The 17,578-nt window shown below is 44.1% G+C and overlaps 3 protein-coding genes and 1 long non-coding RNA gene across 4 annotated transcripts; 3 read left to right on the plus strand and 1 right to left on the minus strand.

Moving 5' to 3' along the window:
• The first annotated feature begins 8,374 nt into the window (after positions 1 to 8,374).
• On the plus strand, positions 8,375 to 10,151 carry LOC127304377 (uncharacterized). The gene is made up of 4 exons (XM_051335066.2): positions 8,375 to 8,794; positions 8,917 to 9,078; positions 9,161 to 9,316; positions 9,711 to 10,151. The coding sequence occupies exons 1-4, from the start codon at positions 8,375 to 8,377 to the stop codon at positions 10,149 to 10,151; spliced, it is 1,179 nt and encodes a 392-aa protein (XP_051191026.2).
• A 185-nt stretch (positions 10,152 to 10,336) lies between these two features.
• On the plus strand, positions 10,337 to 10,747 carry LOC127298383 (uncharacterized). The gene is made up of 3 exons (XR_007849725.2): positions 10,337 to 10,355; positions 10,439 to 10,546; positions 10,620 to 10,747. It is a non-coding gene; the product is annotated as an uncharacterized lncRNA (long non-coding RNA).
• A 53-nt stretch (positions 10,748 to 10,800) lies between these two features.
• Positions 10,801 to 12,547, plus strand: LOC127298384 (uncharacterized). Its single transcript, XM_071821171.1, has 7 exons — positions 10,801 to 10,834; positions 10,932 to 11,136; positions 11,254 to 11,443; positions 11,531 to 11,629; positions 11,731 to 11,865; positions 11,950 to 12,050; positions 12,159 to 12,547. The coding sequence occupies exons 1-6, from the start codon at positions 10,801 to 10,803 to the stop codon at positions 11,989 to 11,991; spliced, it is 705 nt and encodes a 234-aa protein (XP_071677272.1). The 3' UTR covers positions 11,992 to 12,050; positions 12,159 to 12,547.
• Positions 12,548 to 13,258: 711 nt separating this feature from the next.
• Positions 13,259 to 16,574, minus strand: LOC127304378 (protein FAR1-RELATED SEQUENCE 5-like). Its single transcript, XM_071821172.1, has 4 exons — positions 16,338 to 16,574; positions 14,300 to 15,969; positions 13,657 to 14,182; positions 13,259 to 13,540 (listed from the first exon to the last, which is right to left on the minus strand). The coding sequence occupies exons 1-4, from the start codon at positions 16,572 to 16,574 to the stop codon at positions 13,259 to 13,261; spliced, it is 2,715 nt and encodes a 904-aa protein (XP_071677273.1).
• Positions 16,575 to 17,578: the final 1,004 nt, after the last annotated feature.

Genomic DNA, 17,578 nt, shown 5'->3' on the forward strand with positions numbered 1-17,578 from the left:
CTGCCTTCCATTGCAATAATTCCAGTGTGCTACCAAGCTTTTTATGGCCATCTTCGCAAGTTGGGTATAACAATTTGTTGTGATCCTCTATCATCTGGTTGAATGCCAACCTTTCCTTTTCAGTTTCACATTCTCTCCTTGCATCAGCAATGGCCCGACCAACATCATCATCAGCAGGCTCATCTAGTGCCTCTTGATCTTCTGCTTCATTGTCTTCATTGCCTTCTGATGGAAAACAACCCCCCTCTGCAATTTCACCGTATTTAGGGAACATGGGATAGCTGTCATCATCCTCTTCTTCTTCATTGTCTTTCATCATAACCCCTCTTTCTCCGTGCTTGGTCCAACAATAATACTGGGGCATGAAACCGGATCGCAGCAGGTGGCCATGAATGGTACTCGAGTGAGCGTAATTTACGATATTCTTACAGTCAACACATGGACAATACATAAAGCCACCATGTTTGTTTGCCTCAGCCACGGCGATAAAATTACTCTGGCCCAAAGTGAACTTGTCAAAGCGTCGGTCAGTGTACATCTATTGTCGATTTATCTGCATAATATAATTAAGCTGATCAAAAACCATTACAGAACATAACGATTAGTGAAACGATGTATATATATATACACATGTATTTTATCAATGACAGGTGAAAGGATAAAGTTGTTAACTTTGATGGAGAAGAAAAAAGATAGTTAAGTGTGGCTTGTTTTGTGTGAACTCAAGTGGCAAAACCTTTTAGGCATTTCATTGAACACCTCTTGTGCATGTGAAGAGAGCAAAGCACCATACACCCCTCTTGTGATAAGAAGTGAAAAAATGGGTAAGTGTGGCTCACACTTGGGCAGGGGCAGGCAGATGAGGACTTTTGTTCCGGTTGGTAAGGCAAACCGGAACCAAAGGGTAGGCTTTTGGTCCCAGTTTGTATTACAAACCCGGATTAAAGGGTTTTGGGGCCTGACACGCCCTGCCGTGCTCTGCCGCAGCCCCTTTAGTCCCGGTTTGTAATACAAACCAGGACCAAAGACCCCAACTGGTCCAAGCCCGTGTCAAAACCGGGACTGTTGCTCCCACGGGGGCTGGACGAAAGGGTTGTTCTCTACTAGTGGAAGCATGACTATCATGCTACACATAGGTTAGCATCGACAAAAAAAAAAGCCAAGGCTCTCCCGAGCACAATGAAGCCCGGAGACAGCAAGGAGGGGTTTCATTTCTAGAATTTGTAATTTTCTTTTATTTCTACATTTTGTAGTACCCACATTTTGTAATGTCATGCAATACCTATGCTGGAACTTTTAATCAAGAGTTTTCTCTACGGAGATGTAATTAACATATCTTTTACGTAAACTAGCAAGGTGGCCCTCTGCAAATGCGAGGGCATCATCTTGTTGCATAGAAAATGTTATGCATGCACCTTCATGTTATTTAAGTTATTTTTTTTCTTATTTATTTACCTAATTGCAAAAATACATGTCAGTTTAGAAATTGGCACATTGGTATTTTTGTTTATCTCTTAGTAATACTATGTTATTAAAGTTTAGGATATTCTAAGTGCCGGACGTGCCCGCGTTTTCCCCATGGCTTGACAGCAAAGGTAAGTTGAAGGGGTATTTTTCAAGTGGGAGGTGAGAATTTTTTTTTTACATTTTATGGAAAAGCACCGCCATACAGATTTAAAGGAGCGCCCCAGATCATGTCGTGCCGTTATGCTAGCTCATGTTCGCCATATATCATGGTCCTAAGTTTAAATTAACAATACATATATTTATTTCAAAAAAATCACAGTTAAACTATCAATATTTAATGAGTTAGTTTTATTGAAATATTTATTGAAGAAAGATCTTGTTATGGCCTATGTTGATGTGATATCTACTTGGTGAAATTCACCCACGAATCATTTGTTACAAAATGAGAGTTGCTTATTAGTTTGTAAATCTACAGCTCACTGACAATACACGTGTTACAATCTTTTTTTAGAGCATGCAAGATGAAAGATATTTTATTGTTATTTAAAAGATGTGTACGATCTGTGGGTATGGAGGAGAGTCAATAATTATTAGTTAAATGGCATTATAGAATTAGATTGACAAAATTAACCGTGTTGTAAAAATGAGAAGAGATGTATTTTCCCTCCATCCCAGAAACATATTGTAGATTTGTCTAAATTCAGATGTATCTAGATCAAGATTTTTTTTTCAGCCGATATTTCTGATATTTTGGCGGAACCTGGTTTTACCGGTTACCACCGAGAACATATAATATCGAACGATATTTTCCGACATTCAAATAATTTCCTCAATTTTTTTATTAAATGTGGACAAAATAGTAAAAAAGTTTCACGAATCTTGGCCGATATTAGACCGTATTTGTGGGAAATACCAATACCCACTCGTATTTTTTGCCTACCAAGGAAAAAACCATAATCAAGATGTTAAATAATGTCATGATATATCTAATTTTAGACAAATCAAAAACATGTTCCACAAGATGGATAGACTGCAATATATAACGTTTTCTCATTTTTTAAGATACCAAGATTTTCTCTTCTTCTTTTGTGTCCTTGGAGTTGATGCGATTCATAACATGTTTGGGTCGGTATCCATCTCATGTGTTAGAGCATCTCCTCTCATGTGTTAGAGCATCTCCACTGGTGCCCCTGAAATTGGTGCCGGCAGGGGCACCGACATAGCTGTATGGGGGCACCGGCACTGCGTCCTTTATTTGGAGGTGCTGCTTCCACACCTGCGCCTCCAAATCGGCGGCCCCCGATAGGATTTTTAGATAAACTAAACATTTTCTTCTAGTTTCATTTTCATGTCATTCAGAATTGAGGAATGTATAATTATTTAGTGGAGCGAATCCAGGTTCGCTTCGCGGGCAGTAAAATATTATTCATTCCTTGATTCTAGATGACATGTGAAATTGACTTCAGCTCTACCCTACTGGCCGCCCGACTCTATGGAGAGGTGGACTGGTGCGACTCGATGATCGTCCGCCGCTGCACCGCCTGCTACTCCGCATCTGGACCGTCATCGATCCTCCGCTTCTCTCTCCGCCGCGAACTCCAAGTAGGCCACTCTATCCGTGGCCGCCGCCTCCTGACGCAGCAGCTGCTCCAGCTCCTCTTGCCGCCAACGGTGCTCCACCTCCCGCTAGCGCCGCCTCCTCTCACACCTCGTACTCTGCGAGCTCTGGGTCCTCCTCCACGGCATCGTTGCGACGAGAATATATTTTGGGTTTAGATTTTTGCATGACTATGAAGTGAGAGGCGGGGAAGGTGGGGTTAATATAGACCGGCGGCGAGGCGGGAAACCTCCCGCGCGGCGTCGTGGCGGGAGAGTTTCCGTGTCGTGGCGGGAGAGTTTCCATGTCATGGCGGGAATGTTTCCGTGCGGCGTCGTGGAGGGACGCCCTAACATCACTGATAGCGCGGCTCCATCGCAAAACGCGACGCGTCGGCGCGCCCAGGGGCCGGCACGGGGTTGCCGGCGCCTTTATTAGGTTCGAAAACGCGCGGCGGTTTTTGGGGCGCGCCAGTGTGAGCCCATTTTAGCCGCCGGCCCCCAAAAAGCTACCGGGGGCGCTATCGGGGCCACCGGTGGAGATGCTCTTATAGCCGTACACGGTCTTGAAATATCTTTTTTAAACTGAAGAATCTTATTTTATTTTGGTCTTTAAAATCTCTTTATTAAAAAAGAACCGGCGAAGCTTCATCTATTTTGATCTAACGGAGGCATACAGGTAAGTTTCTGGTCACGTTCCAGCCATTTTTGTGTTTGCACCTACGTAACCTAAGTACACGTTTTCTTTTTTCTTTTCTTTTTTAACATACATGGTAGTTTTTATTAGATCTGAAGTCTATGTGCACGTCAATCACGTGTGTGAGAGGGACTCTGGTCCCTGCGCAAGATAAGACAGGAAATTAATTTAGCTTTTCCTTCTAAATAACAAATATGGATCCACTAACGTGATAGTTTTGTACGTCTAAAATAATATGGACATGTAAATCTATACCTAATAATAAAGGGAGAAGCGTTTCCGTGGTTTGGTCCGTTGGTTTCTGCCAAAATTTTCGTCCAACATTATCTAGGACCGATTTACCCTCCCACCAAGTTCCATAATACGCACATTGCCACCGTGTGACCGATTCCCTTTTTTTCTTCTCGCCCGACTGAACTTCTTCTCCACAACCGGCCGCCATCCCTCGATCTCCGGCGAGTGGCGCCACCGATCTCCTCCACGGCCTCCGCTTGCTTCCCTGGCACTCCTCACGCGGCGTCTCTCCGCTCCAAATTTCCCTCCCGGCCAACGGGATCCCAGTCGCGGGATCTGACTGGTATCAAGGAGCTGCTGCTTCCCGGTGTGCAGACGCCAGTAGGCAAGGGCTGGACTGGGCGATTTTGTTGCTGGCGGAGTCGTGGGACGATCTTGTCGCCAGCGGAATCGTGGGAGTAGCTTTACTCCTGCGCGACTCCCGACGCTGGCAAGGCCCTTGAAGAACGCCTCTGGACAGGCTGCCGACGCCATCGACTCTTCTGCGCGTCTCCCGCCGCCGGCCAGGCCCTCGCCGAACGGTGGAGAAGCTACGACCAGTCGACCACGTTTGTCGCCAAGCCGCGCGCTGGTGGGGCGGATCGAGAACAGCCGACCACGTTCTTCGCCAAGCCGCGAGTTGGTGGAGCGGATCGAGCGGATGCGGCGGCGTTGACCTGCGGGTCGGGGCGCGAGAGGAGCTCTGCGGCTTGGTCGCGCGCGTGAGACGGGCGTTGAGTGGGCAAGGCACGCGAGCTGGAGCCGTGATGGGCGGCGGCGGGGGTCGAGCGAGGTGCGCGTGTGGCTGTGCCTCGGTCGCGATGCGCGGCCTGAGCGGAGGTTGGTGGCGTTGACGAGGCTTGACAATGATTTTCTCCGCCTGTTCTTCACGGAAATCGACGACCGCCGACAGCGCCCTTCCCTCGACCTTGCTGCTCTCGAGCCCGTGGCATCACCAGTGACAGCCTCCTGAAACAGCGAGGGTCCGTGGTGGAGGATGGAGACCTGATGACCTGAGTCTCCGCCATACCGTTGGTAGACCCTGGGCAGAGACTGCTCATACTTAGTTTGCCCATTAATCTATTGATATAATCTTCACGTTTGGCTTAAATTAAAGTGGAGCTTCCTTGGATGAGCCCGAATTCCACAGTGTTTGCCTGCCGTATGCTGCCACGAGGATGCCAAACAGCAAGGACCAGTCCACGGCGTGGGACATGGACGGTGAAATCGCCGCGGCATGGAGGCTTCAGGGCGAGCTGCAGTTGCGTTCCAGCCTTGTCCGCGGTGACGTATCTCGCCGCGACGGCGGGGGATGGAGTTGGACTGGCGGTGCTGGACGAGCCAAAGGTGGGGATGGTTTTTGTGGCCGGGACGGAGTGTGCTGGTTTCATCGCTAGCTGTAGATAGCAGACATAGTAATTCTGGACGAGGCAAAGAAGGAAGAAAAAAAAACCATGCTACTCCGTACTTCGTTTTTTCTTTGACTAACTGCGTGGCGTTGGATAGCAGACATAGCAGAGGTATACAGAGGTAGGTGCTATTTGTGAATGCTGATGCTGAAATGGCTACCAATTGCTAGCAGGTACGGCATTGTTAGCTGCTGCTTTCTTGGTTTTGTGTGCTGTTCTAAGTTTTGGAATGAACCATCGAGTTTTTTCTCTTATCAGATGTTTGTGTTTGATAGAAAGATATTTTTGACTGCAAAACTGTAACGTGAGTGGGATATACAGAGCGAGAACAGGAGATAGGGGTAGATTTAAATTGATGTACTCGAAACAGAGTAGTACATTACTTTTTCCAAACAAGTCTAAAATAGTAGATTTAATTAAAGCACAATCAGAATTGATTATATGAAATACAATAAAATACATATTAAAGATTACAACCTCTAGAAGAAGAAATTCAACATATTTGAATTATCAATGATTTTTTTTATCTTCTAGACATTTATTGAATTACCGATTTTTTGCAGTTGAGAGAAATTAATAAAATAGTTTTGGAGGTTGATATATAACGCACTATACCAGCCCTACCGGTTATGTGTGTTGTTGTGTATCACGATTGGGGTTGTTTCAAGTCCGTTCAATCGTGAGGCTATGCCTTTTCTTATGGGCCGAGTAACATGGCTATAAAACTAGCCAAAACCATACGAATAAATAGAACCGGAATTAAACCCACGACTGCAGAAACATATCGATTTTATTTAATAGTCCCACCTCACGCCTGTAGAGCGAGTCCTCTCTCACAACCAGGGCAAACACCGCATACACACTGCCATCAACTGCATCATTGGAGAATTTCCGTAGCAACGTACGGGTTTTGTGCTAGTGTTACATAAAAACGTGAAATCCTGGCCGTAAATTTTAATCTAACTGACAAAATAATTAGAATGATGTGGTGTAACGTGGTGTCTTTATTTTAGAACCACGTATTGTGCTTTTAGTATATAATAGATAGATATAAGAGTTATGTGAATAAAGTACCTACAAATGTTTGATCCTTTTATTTATTTTATGCATTTGTGCATTTAAATTATACTAGTATTTGTCTCTATAACGTTGACGTGATGATCTCCAGTGTCGGAACACGCTAAAGCACCATTCTAAGCACCCTGATCTCGCGGAGCCCCATTCCCCGTCAACACCACACCCGCAACAGCGGCCTGCTATACGTACGACAAACTTCATCCGATATTTGTACGATCATGCGTGGCTGCACTATTTCTCTCGCGATACAAGGAGAGGCAAAACACGTTTTTGGCTTTCGGAGTTTGGGTAAGTCCCGGCTCAGCTCTCTTCTTCGGGTACGCCCCACCTGCCAAATAGTCATTATTTTTTTACTTCGCTTTTACTTGAGTGCGCGTGAAACTCTTAACTTGTCAAAACAGATAGACGGTTGGGATAAAGCGGTACCGATTTGAAAAGGAAAATGATTCTATTCCCCCGGGGGACGCGCGCGTCGCAACCTCCTGATGGAGCGTCGTCCGATGGACTTCCATCGTCGGGCTGATATTGCGCCACGTCACCCACGCGCGGACAGGGCGTTACTCCTATCCCGCATTTGCTGCATCCCACCCACCACCTGGTCGAGACGGCGTGGGGGCTCGTGGGTTTCGTGGTGGAGAGGTTGGCGACGGCGGAGCGAATCCGCGCGCCGCCGACGGTTCCTGCCACCGGAGAAGACGACGCGCTCCTCCGCTTCCTCCGGTGAGTTGGCTAGCTCTTCCTCGTCTAGGACTTCCTCCTCTCCTGCTCTTCCCCCAACCCTAGGACTTTTTTCCGCTGCCTAGAACTCCGCGGTGGCGTTGCAAATCCGCGCACCGCCGATGATTTGCTTTGATGTGCGCCTCCAGTGTTGCTTCCCGCGCGATTAAAACACGCTGCCTTCATTTTCGTCCAAGTAATTGTTTGGTACCCGTTGAATCCTCACTTTTCCCCTTCATTTTCTAGGTGTTCTTCAAGGGAATCTTCGCCGGCATTCGATTCGAGTCGTTCCGAGGAATTTCTGCCTGTGCAATCATGGCTGTAAGTTCGAACTCGTTCTCGTGTGGATTTTATACTATGATTTGTAGGCGTTTGTCATGTTGATTTTGTACCCTGCGAGCTACCCCTGTGTATTTCTAGGGCTGTAAGTTCGAGCTCGTTCTCGTGTGGATTTTGTACTAGGATTTGTAGGCGTTTGTCATGTTGATTTTGTACCCTGCGAGCTACCCCTGTGTATTTCTAGGGGTGATATACGTTTCTATTTTTTGCTATCCTGTGTGCTTGCTATTGCTGCATAGGTTCATAAATTTAGCTATATTCTAATTATATTGCAAATCCTTTATATTTTTGCTACATTCTCTGTGATAATTGCTATCCAGCTTGCATGCAAATGTTCATGATTGCTACATTCTCTGTGATAATTGCTACGCTGGTGATGATTTTCTTGTATGCTTGTGCTTCATTTGTGTCTTTTGCTTTTATTTAGTTTGCTACATAGGCCATTGTGTTTATAAGTTTTGTTTACCATCTATGTACATTATGTACATGAATTGCTGCGTTATCATTTTAAATGTTTTTCTTTTGATTTTTTTGTGTTCTTCATTTTTAACGGGAAGATGGGATTGGTCATTGGGTTTCCAAGGATCGTTTTGCTGCAAAGCGTACGCATGCTCTTGCTGCCGCAGAGCTCGATGATCCGAAGAGACGTATTATTGAAGAGCAGAGTGCATTTAGAGCATTGTTGAATGTATCTCCATTCAACATTCCTAATGCTCTAATAGACTTTGTTGCCTCTCATACTAGCCCTGGTTTGCGGGAGTTCAAGTTCCACAAGAAGAGGATAGTTTTCACAAAAGATATGGTGAGGAAAGTTTTTGGAATTCGATGCGGCGACAGACTTGTTGTTCAGAAGAAAGGTGAGCATCCTCAGCTGCGGCAGATATACATAGAAGAAGGACAATCAAGGCCTTTCATCCAGCATGCCGTTAAATTGCTCAAGGCTTGTGATGTTACGGATGACCTCACCATTATCAGAACATGGGATCTTATATGTTTGGCTACGGTTATTGCCCCTGGTAGCGCAAATCTGATTAGCCTTGACTATTTGGACTGTATGTTGGACCCTCGGAGGACTCACGAGTTTGCATGGGATGAACACTTGCTTGAGTTAGCAATGCAGGAGGTTACAAAAATCAATAGCAAGACGGCAGAGGTAGTGGTACCGGGAAATGCTAAGAAAAATGAGTTTTGGATCACTGGACCGTTCGCCCTTCTAGCTGTACGTTGTTTGAACTTACCCCATGCTCTGTTTTGTTTTTTGCTTTTTTGCTATTTTTCATGTTTTAATCTTCGCCATCTTTGTAACTGAATTTGTTTATGCTTCCATCCTTTCTTTGACAGGTTGTCTACATGGATCACCTTGATTTTCCACCAAATCAACATGTCATTAACTACTCAATTCCTAGAGTATGTTTTGTGACCAGTAGTGATTTCAAGTTTGTTGTCCAAAATGATGCTGATAGGAAGATCCTGAATAATAAGACTGTTTTTGGAAGGCGTCCGGTGAGTTACTCATAGCACCGCTTGGTTTTTTTGTAGTTTTTTCTATAAGATCCTTATTTTCTTCTCTTTTTTTGTTGTGTAGTTTCTTGAACTGTCAAACACTCCTTATGGAGTTGCTGCTTTTTCCAACCGTGATCATGTTGAGGAGCCTGTTGAGCAGCCTGTTGAAGAATCTGAAGTGAACCCATCTGCCTCGCTCAATGAATGGCTTGTGTTTCCTACTAGTCAGGATCTTGAGGTATAGTACGTTGTTTTCAGCCTTTTTCCTCTATTATTTTTCATGTAATTGCTGCATTTTTTATATTGTCTTGCTACTTTACATTTAACAATGTTGCTACTATAGTTACTGTTATGTGCTACCATGGTATCATCTGAAAACCTCCAGCTTCATTAGCATTTATGTAGCAAACCAATACTCTTTGCTAACATGTTATATATTTTTTGCTACTTTATTTTAACAATGTTGCTACTACAGTTAATGGTATGTGCTACCATGTTTTCATCTCAAAATCCCCAGTTTTTATAATGAATGCAACAATTGCTCTTTTATACTGCTTCATTAGTATTTTATTAGCTGTATCACCTCCATTTTATTGCTCTTCCTGATGTATGTGCTATGTATCTGTCGACAGGTTCCAGCTGCTTACAAGCATCTGTATGAGAAACACAGGTCTATTTATGGTCGTGATCTTGACACCACTCTCAAGAATTTTGGTGTTGGTTTGAAGCAAATGCATTCGCAGCGCATGGCAGCTTTGCTTATTGACATAGATGCAGCAAAGAAAGAAAGTGATGGTCCTAGTGTGCATTTCCCAAACAGAGGTGGAGTTGAAGATGAAAATATGGACGGTGCTGACAGACATGATGATGAAGGTACTTCCAATCATGATGATGAAGAAATCCCGGCAGCTGATTCTGAAGAAACAGACAACGACGAGTTTGTTGTCGAAGCAAGGGCTGCTGTCATGGACTCACGCACACTCGTCGTGGATATGCATAATCTGCTGTTCTGTTGGATTCTTCTACTGGTGGAGATGTTGCTGGTGAACAGGTTTCTGTTGACAGCCCTGTGATGTCACCTACAAACCCACCATTTGCTCGTATACCGGAGGGTATATCTGTAGAAGCTTGGAATAGAGCCCCTGACCCTCCATCAATGGAGCTATTCTCTCGGGATCCGGATGTAGTTGTTGTGTCCGAAGATCAAATCACTATTCCTGCAATGAGAAATTACTCCGCTGCTTGATGTTCCTTCGTAGTGAAGCTTGACGACACATGTAAGCTTTGACGACACATTTGCTTTATTTATGTGTTGTAATTGTAGTTTTTTGATCGTCTAACTATCTGTTCTTTTTACTAGCTTCTGAGCAGCCTAAAGTTATGGAGGGTACAACACCACCCATACCATCCAGGGATGCTGAAGATCACTTGGGCGAGAACGTGTCACCGCAACATCCTACAAACACAGGTCATTTTTGCCTAAGCAAGTTTTTTTTCATCTTTCATTGTTCATGTTTACTAAGTTTTGAAAGTTTTTGCAGATGTTTCAGTTATTAAGAGAGCTAAACTTTTTGCTGCCGATGGCAAACTAAGTCTGATTGCTGGTATTCCTTTAAATGTGGGCTCAACTGTTGTTGTGGCTGAAAGAAGCCCTTCTCCTTCTGGTATTCCTTGAGCTTAAAATGTTCATTTGCTGCATTTTCATTTTTTTGTTGCTACATTATGTATACTGTTTTGGCTACTTTACATAATAATTGTTGCTACATTCCTTCTTTTTGTTTAAATGTTTATTTTTAGTACTCACTTGCTTTTCACAGCATAAAATGGTTTTTGTCTGTGTTTTTCTGCTTCAGATGTTGCTGCAGATGTTGTCACAAAAGATGCTAGTACTGGTGCTAAAACTGTTGAAAAGAAAACTAGGTACAAGAGGGCTGCCAAGGGTGAACTCTCTCCTCCGAAGCTGAAGAAGATTAAGGTCTCTCAAGATGTTGTGCGTAAGTACGACAAATATGTTTCACATGGACGGAAATTCAAGAGGAAGAAGAAGAATGAAGTGGCGTGAGTCCTCCGTGTCATTTTTGTTTATTTTTTGCTGCATGGGTTTTGTGTTTCATCTTACCCTTTTTCCTTCATTCTTTGGAAATAAAAGTGTTTGTTGGTTTTCCATTGCTGCAGCAAAGAGTTTCTGAAGATTGGTCGATTCTTTTGCTCGTACAAGTCCTTCATTGGAGCTCTTCGTCCACGCCAATATTTGAGCAATGTAGTGATGGCAGTTTGGACAGAGAAGTTCAATCATGCAGCAAAAGCAAGTGCTGAGAAGAATCCCCGAAATCACAAGAGATATGCTTTCTCTCCGTACTTTGCGGTGAGTAATTTATTGCATTTTTCTCTTCCAAGCTTGTCCAATGTTATCACTTGTTTCATCATCTTTTATTGTTTTCCAAACATACAGGAAAAGCTTGCTGTAGAAACCTCTACTTTTGACCCTGCCTCTGTCATGAAAGAGTTCAAAATTGCATGTAGCAAATTCAAAATTCTGAAAGATGACATGGTGAGTTTTTCGTGTGTGTTCTTGTTTCTGTGAGCAATTTCAAGGTTTCTCATGCATGTATATCTTCTTCATTCTTAAATTATCTCTCTGTTTGTATGTAGCTTTACCTGCCCATTGTACAAGCCGATCACTGGATTGTATGCTGCATCAACTTGCTGTGCAAGCAATTTCACATTTTTGATTCAATGATGCCAGAGAATGGTGTGAGCAGCTTAGCAAAAGCAGCAAACAACTTGGTAGCAATTTCCACCTTTTTTTCTTAATGTTTTGCTTCAACTATTTTTGTCCTTACTATCCCATGCTGTTTGTTTTTTCCAAAGTTCTCCAACTTCGTCCGGACTGCAAACGAGTCCAAAGTTTAATGGGTTGACTTTGGGAAATTCAAGGAAACCACACCTGACCATCCACAGCAAGACACTTTGTAAGTTTGCTTCACTGTTTTTTGACAATTAAATGATACAGTCATAATGTTTCTCTGCTTCTTTCCTCTTTTTACTTTGTTTTTCACCATTTTTTTTGGTTGATGCAGGTATGACTGTGGATTCTACAGCATTCTTTACATGGAGCACTTCAATGGGAAAGTCATGCCAAATTTCGAGAATGATGTAGTTCCAGATTTTCGAAGGTTGCTCGCAGCAAGCCTAATCGACAACAGGGATAACCAGAGTGATGATGTCGACGTGATAATGAACGAGGATTTGCAGCAGGGATAGTTTAGCTTTTTGTTCAAAACACATGGTGTTGCTGCCTTTTGTAACTGTAACCATGTACTGGAACATGGAGTAGAACTAGGCTTCTGGTGATGGTTCTATATGTTGGACCTGTTAGTTGAATGATCAGTTCTTTTTATGTTTTTCTCAGTACAATCTACCAGATATAAGTTTAATGTTGGCTCTGGAATATGGATGATGTTTTGAGTTTAAGTATGACAAGTATTCTCATGTTTTATGGTCTTTTCCAAGTATCATTCTCTTTTTACTTGCTACATAAGTTGATTTTGTTTCTTGTAAATACATAACCCACTTTGCTACCATGCTCATATATTTTTGCTGTCATCAATTTTACCTGTGGTACATGCACTTCCGTCATTTTTAAGTGTTGCTTCACACAAAGAGTTTATCTCCACGACAATGTAATAAACAAGTTTTGCTTCAAACCAAATGTTACCTAACCTTTTATTTTTCAACATGCATCTTTTGCAAGCAATTAGGTTGAGCTTTTCCATTTTGTACTATGATGCAAACACGATGATACAATAAAATGCTTCAATGCTTCAACCATCAAGAAGTTGTCAATTCAAATGATCCCTTTTGTGTCCCCAGTATGACAAATATAGTATGTTCCTGACTGGAATTAATTTGTTGCTGCAAACTCATATCTATTATGCTGTTTTCACAAGCTAAAAGTGCTGCATCTGCATCATCTGTTTGTTGCTGCAATTTTTGTCGATATCATTTTACACTATCCAGGTTACAAAATAAATATAAGACAGCCTGGGGTAGAAAATCAACAATGTAGCATACGTAGCATTTTATCAACATTTGTAACTTTGTATACTATAATTGTAAGCATCTGTAACATATCTCAACATTTTTCAGAATTAAATGTATAATTCCTCGCTGAAGCAATCTATAACGTCAAATCTGCTCCCGCTTGCATTGCATCTTCTCTAGCCAAAGCAATTTTCATGTACTTGCAATCCTTTACAGATATGTGATCTTCATCACCACAGAATGGGCACTTCTTCTTCCTGTACTTCCTCTTTGGTTTTGGCTCTTTTGGTGTTTTAGGTTCACTTTGCTTCTTCCTTCTCTTCTCATTTGCCTCATCCCGCAGCTCGACCAATGTCTTCCTCCGCTTTTCTGTTATCTTTGGGCGACCTTTTGGCTTCGTACGTGGAGGATTCTTCACCTGGTGACTTGCAGTACCATCTATCTTGTTGTTGTTTGTTGCCGTGGAGCTTCGAGTTTTGCTGTCTCCGGGTCCTCACTCTGTCTATGCTGATAACCTTCTCCTTCCTGCTGCACTTGACCTTTTGCTTTCAGCATTGTAGCAACAACTTTGCTTGCTTCGTCAACAATGCGGGATACAGCAACATATGTATCATCATCAAAGCATGCGTCAGATGCCAACTGGTTCATCTTTCTGCACAGTGAGTTGTACTTGAGTGTGTTACTTGTTGGGACACCAAATCTGATTGTATTTGTCCCAGGTTCAGGGGCATGTGTTGTTGCTGCTGCAGACCACCTTTCAAGCATATATCTTCCTGGTATTTGCTGCACATTGAGGTGCACCATCACCCTAATGATATGTGGGCATATTAAACCACACATCTCAAACATGTTGCATCCACATGTGTACAATCCTTCTTCAGGGTTAACTGCAACCCGATAAGTTTTCACATCAAGGTCTTGATTTGGAACAAGATCAAAACATAAGCCTTCTGCCTCTACATGGATAGGGTAAAATCTTGTTGAACTCTGAACCATTTTTTGGAACCTGTCGAAGACTTCCCTTGTGTAAAATTTCAATGCCTGTTCTTCAATGCTGTAACTGCATTTTGTTTTTGTCACAAATGTAATTAGTAAATGCTCCAGTAATAATAAAACAATGCTACATATTCATTGGGGGGACAATGTATAAGTGTTGTGTAGCATGGAAGAGTCTCACCTGCCCCAAAGCTTTGCTGTCGTCGTCTCCATTGTGAAGCCCGCATTGTCTTCACGATCCAGCATCAAATTCTGGCACAACTCATACTGCTGCACGAAATTCCACACGGAGTCACTAGGGCGAACCAATGTCTTGAAGTATGAGTTAAGGCCTTCCGATCTTCCAGTTGTGCTTGTGAATGGGAAAAAACTTTTCCTGAAGTAAACTGGTGCCCATGTCTTTCTGCTCTTCCACATATTATTGAGGTGGTTGTTCTCTGCCATGTCGAAGCTTCGCAGCATATGCTGCCAGCAGAATTCAAACTCCTCAATAGTATCAGTTCCATATATGCATGAGTAAAATGCATCTGCAAATGGATGGCCTTCTCCCAAATTTGGACCAAGCTTTTTCCTTGCTAGGTGCAGCACATGGTAGCAGCAGCATCTGTGTACTGAATTTGGAAATACCTTGTCAATTGCAGTAGCCATAGCCTGGTCCTGGTCTGTCATTATATGATCTGGGTGCATCTGATTCATTGCGAGCATCCACCTTTCAAATACCCACTTAAATGTTTCTGTTGTTTCATCCGGTAGCAAAGCACAACCTAGAACAATCGTATGTGTGTGGTTATTTATTCCCACGATTGGAGCAAAAGGAAGATTATACTTGTTGGTGCAAAAGGTTGTGTCGAAGAAAACACAGTCCTTGTACTTGGGGTATAGTGCTCTGGTCCTTCCATCCACCCAGAATAATCCTCTGACAGCATTGTTTGAATCAACTTGTGTGTCATAAAAGAAATTTGGACTTTCTGCTTTCCTGCGTTCAAAGTACTCAATCACCATGCTCATATCACGCTGTGATACTTCCTCTCGCAGCATTGTCCTTATGTTAGACACATCTCTCTTCACGTAGCCTAGCGTCCTTGGGTCGCCACCATGCACACTTCCTAGACAACCCATTATCTGAGCGGTTGTAATGTTTTGATTATGTAGCGTCTGTAGGAATTGGAAATCTTCTTCTGGGACTTTCCTATGTGATCTGTAGTAGCGTCGCCTCCCTGCTAGCTTCACCATTGGGTGGGTGTGATCTTCTTTAAAAACAGTGACAGACCAATGGCCATTCCGCTTCCCAACAACCATATGTGCTTTACAGTCACATCGAAGCAAAATATTACGCTGCTTTGATTCGTTCACGTCCATCTCAGAACCAGCTTGTTTGCTTCTTGACTTTTGCTCACCAATGTTGCTCATATCAACAGAAGCTTCTTTTACTTTTGCAGCAGCTTCTTTGCTTCTCGCAGCAGCATTCTTACATTCAGCTGCTGGTTTACCAGTATGCACACACTCAAACACTCTGCTCAGTATTGTGTCCTTTGGCACTCCTCGTGCTGTGCTATACTTGGTGTTTCCAATGCGTGTGCCGAAACCAAGCTTCCACGCATAGTCATTGTATACTTGTTTTGCTACTTCAAGGTCATCGAACATCATCCCAACAAATGGAACCACACGCTGTGAACAAATTTCTTCACCATCTTCTTCAGCAACATTGGAAGCACCTGCACTTGCTGTACTATTTGGTCCAGGAACAAATTTTGCTGCATCATTCCCATCTTGATCAGCACCATCATAACCTTCTGTTTGCGCTGGCTTGTTGAGGTCAAAACCTTGAAGGATGCTGTCGGCAACAAACCCCTGTCGACATAACATGAATTGTTGTTATAGTCTTGTAGCTAGAAGCAACTTTTTCTGTAGCAATATGCAGTCCAAAATCCAGACTACCTCTGCAGCACTTTTTTTTACTGTTGAACTTTTTTTTGAGAAGTATAAATGACCAACTATATATGATGAAGAATATGTGCAGCACTATATTTGTAGCAATAATTTTATATGCAGCATCATTGCTGCATGAGCACAAATATTTCTTAATACAAAGGCCAATTCCATCACGTGTAGCAATTTTCATCACCTGGCTACACGGTTACTAGGTCTACAAGTTTTTTTGCAGCATAGAAGCAAACTGCAGCAGCAGAACTCGTGGAGATTCAGAGAGAAGAACTCACCGATGCAGCTGGTTGGTCATCTTCGGGGTTCTGGTTGAAAAACACCGGAGGGTTGTTGAATCTTCCATGGATGGGTTGCTGCAACGGCTCTCCTGCTCTGGCGTTCGCCGTATCTGCCGCAGCTCGCCGGCGAGGACCCTGGTTAGATCCAGAGCTTGAAGCAACAATTGGCGGTGGGACTAGGTGGTTCTTATGGCCTGGAGGAGGGTACAGCACGGATCGGAGCAGATGCGCCATGGATCACGCGGCGGAGGTTGCTGCAGGGGCTTGTCTCCGGCGGTTGCCGCGCGGCCGTCGCCAGTGCCGGAGAGCTTGGCGCCCGAGAGGAGAGGTTGGCGACGGGGGAAGCTGATTTAGCTGTTTTGCTGCAATTCGCAAGTTTTTGCTGCCCGGCAGCAAAAGCGGGACAATGTCTTAATTCCGACCAGATCGTACGGTGGAGGTTGTTCCATCCAACGGCTGGCGACCCGGGGGCTGGGAAATCAGATCCCCCGGGGGACGCCCAGCAGAAAATGGGGGCACGATTGACCGTCGGGAAAATATTGTGGGTTTGTACAGCCCATGTAGAAGCATGGCCCGAATCTCTTAGTATTATACACGTACGCGTACACACGTGGCCGGGAACCGCCACTCCTATAAATTACAAAAGCCACTTTCATCCAAATTCAATCCCCAAATCGGGAAATCCTAGGTCTAGCAGCCTAGCAGCCGCACGCGTACACTCGCTCTCGCACGCTCTCTCGCTGCTCTTGCTCGCGGTTGATGTGGAGAAGAAGTGGCCCGCACCAGATGTGGCCGGAGCTGCCGCCAAGCTCTGCTTGGGGCTAGTCGGCCATCAGCTCCGTCGTGGCGGCCCCGACTAAGAAGAAGCGATTGTATGAGACGGACGCGCAAATCCGCCACTTGAAGAAGAAGGGCATCAAGAACTTGGAGAGGCAGGAGAAGAAGGCGGCGGGGCTGAAGATCAACAGTCTGGACGACGTGGAGACGTTCGAGGAGGAAGATCACGACGATAGGGCAATGGTAAATGCGTTCAATCGACATCTCATGGGTTTTTCGTTTACATTTGTAAGAATCCGGTGGCGCGCCCTTCCATGGTCGTGGATCCGCGGGGGGGCTTCACGATCGGCGGCAGCGAGATGCGAAAAGCGAGGAGGCCCTGAACAGGTCCGAGCGTGGTCGGACGGGCAACCAACGCCGCATTTTACCCAACGGCGGCGGGGAACATCAGCCTCGGATCT

Source organism: Lolium perenne, chromosome 5 (assembly GCF_019359855.2).
Source record: "Lolium perenne isolate Kyuss_39 chromosome 5, Kyuss_2.0, whole genome shotgun sequence".
Taxonomy (NCBI): Eukaryota; Viridiplantae; Streptophyta; class Magnoliopsida; order Poales; family Poaceae; genus Lolium; species Lolium perenne.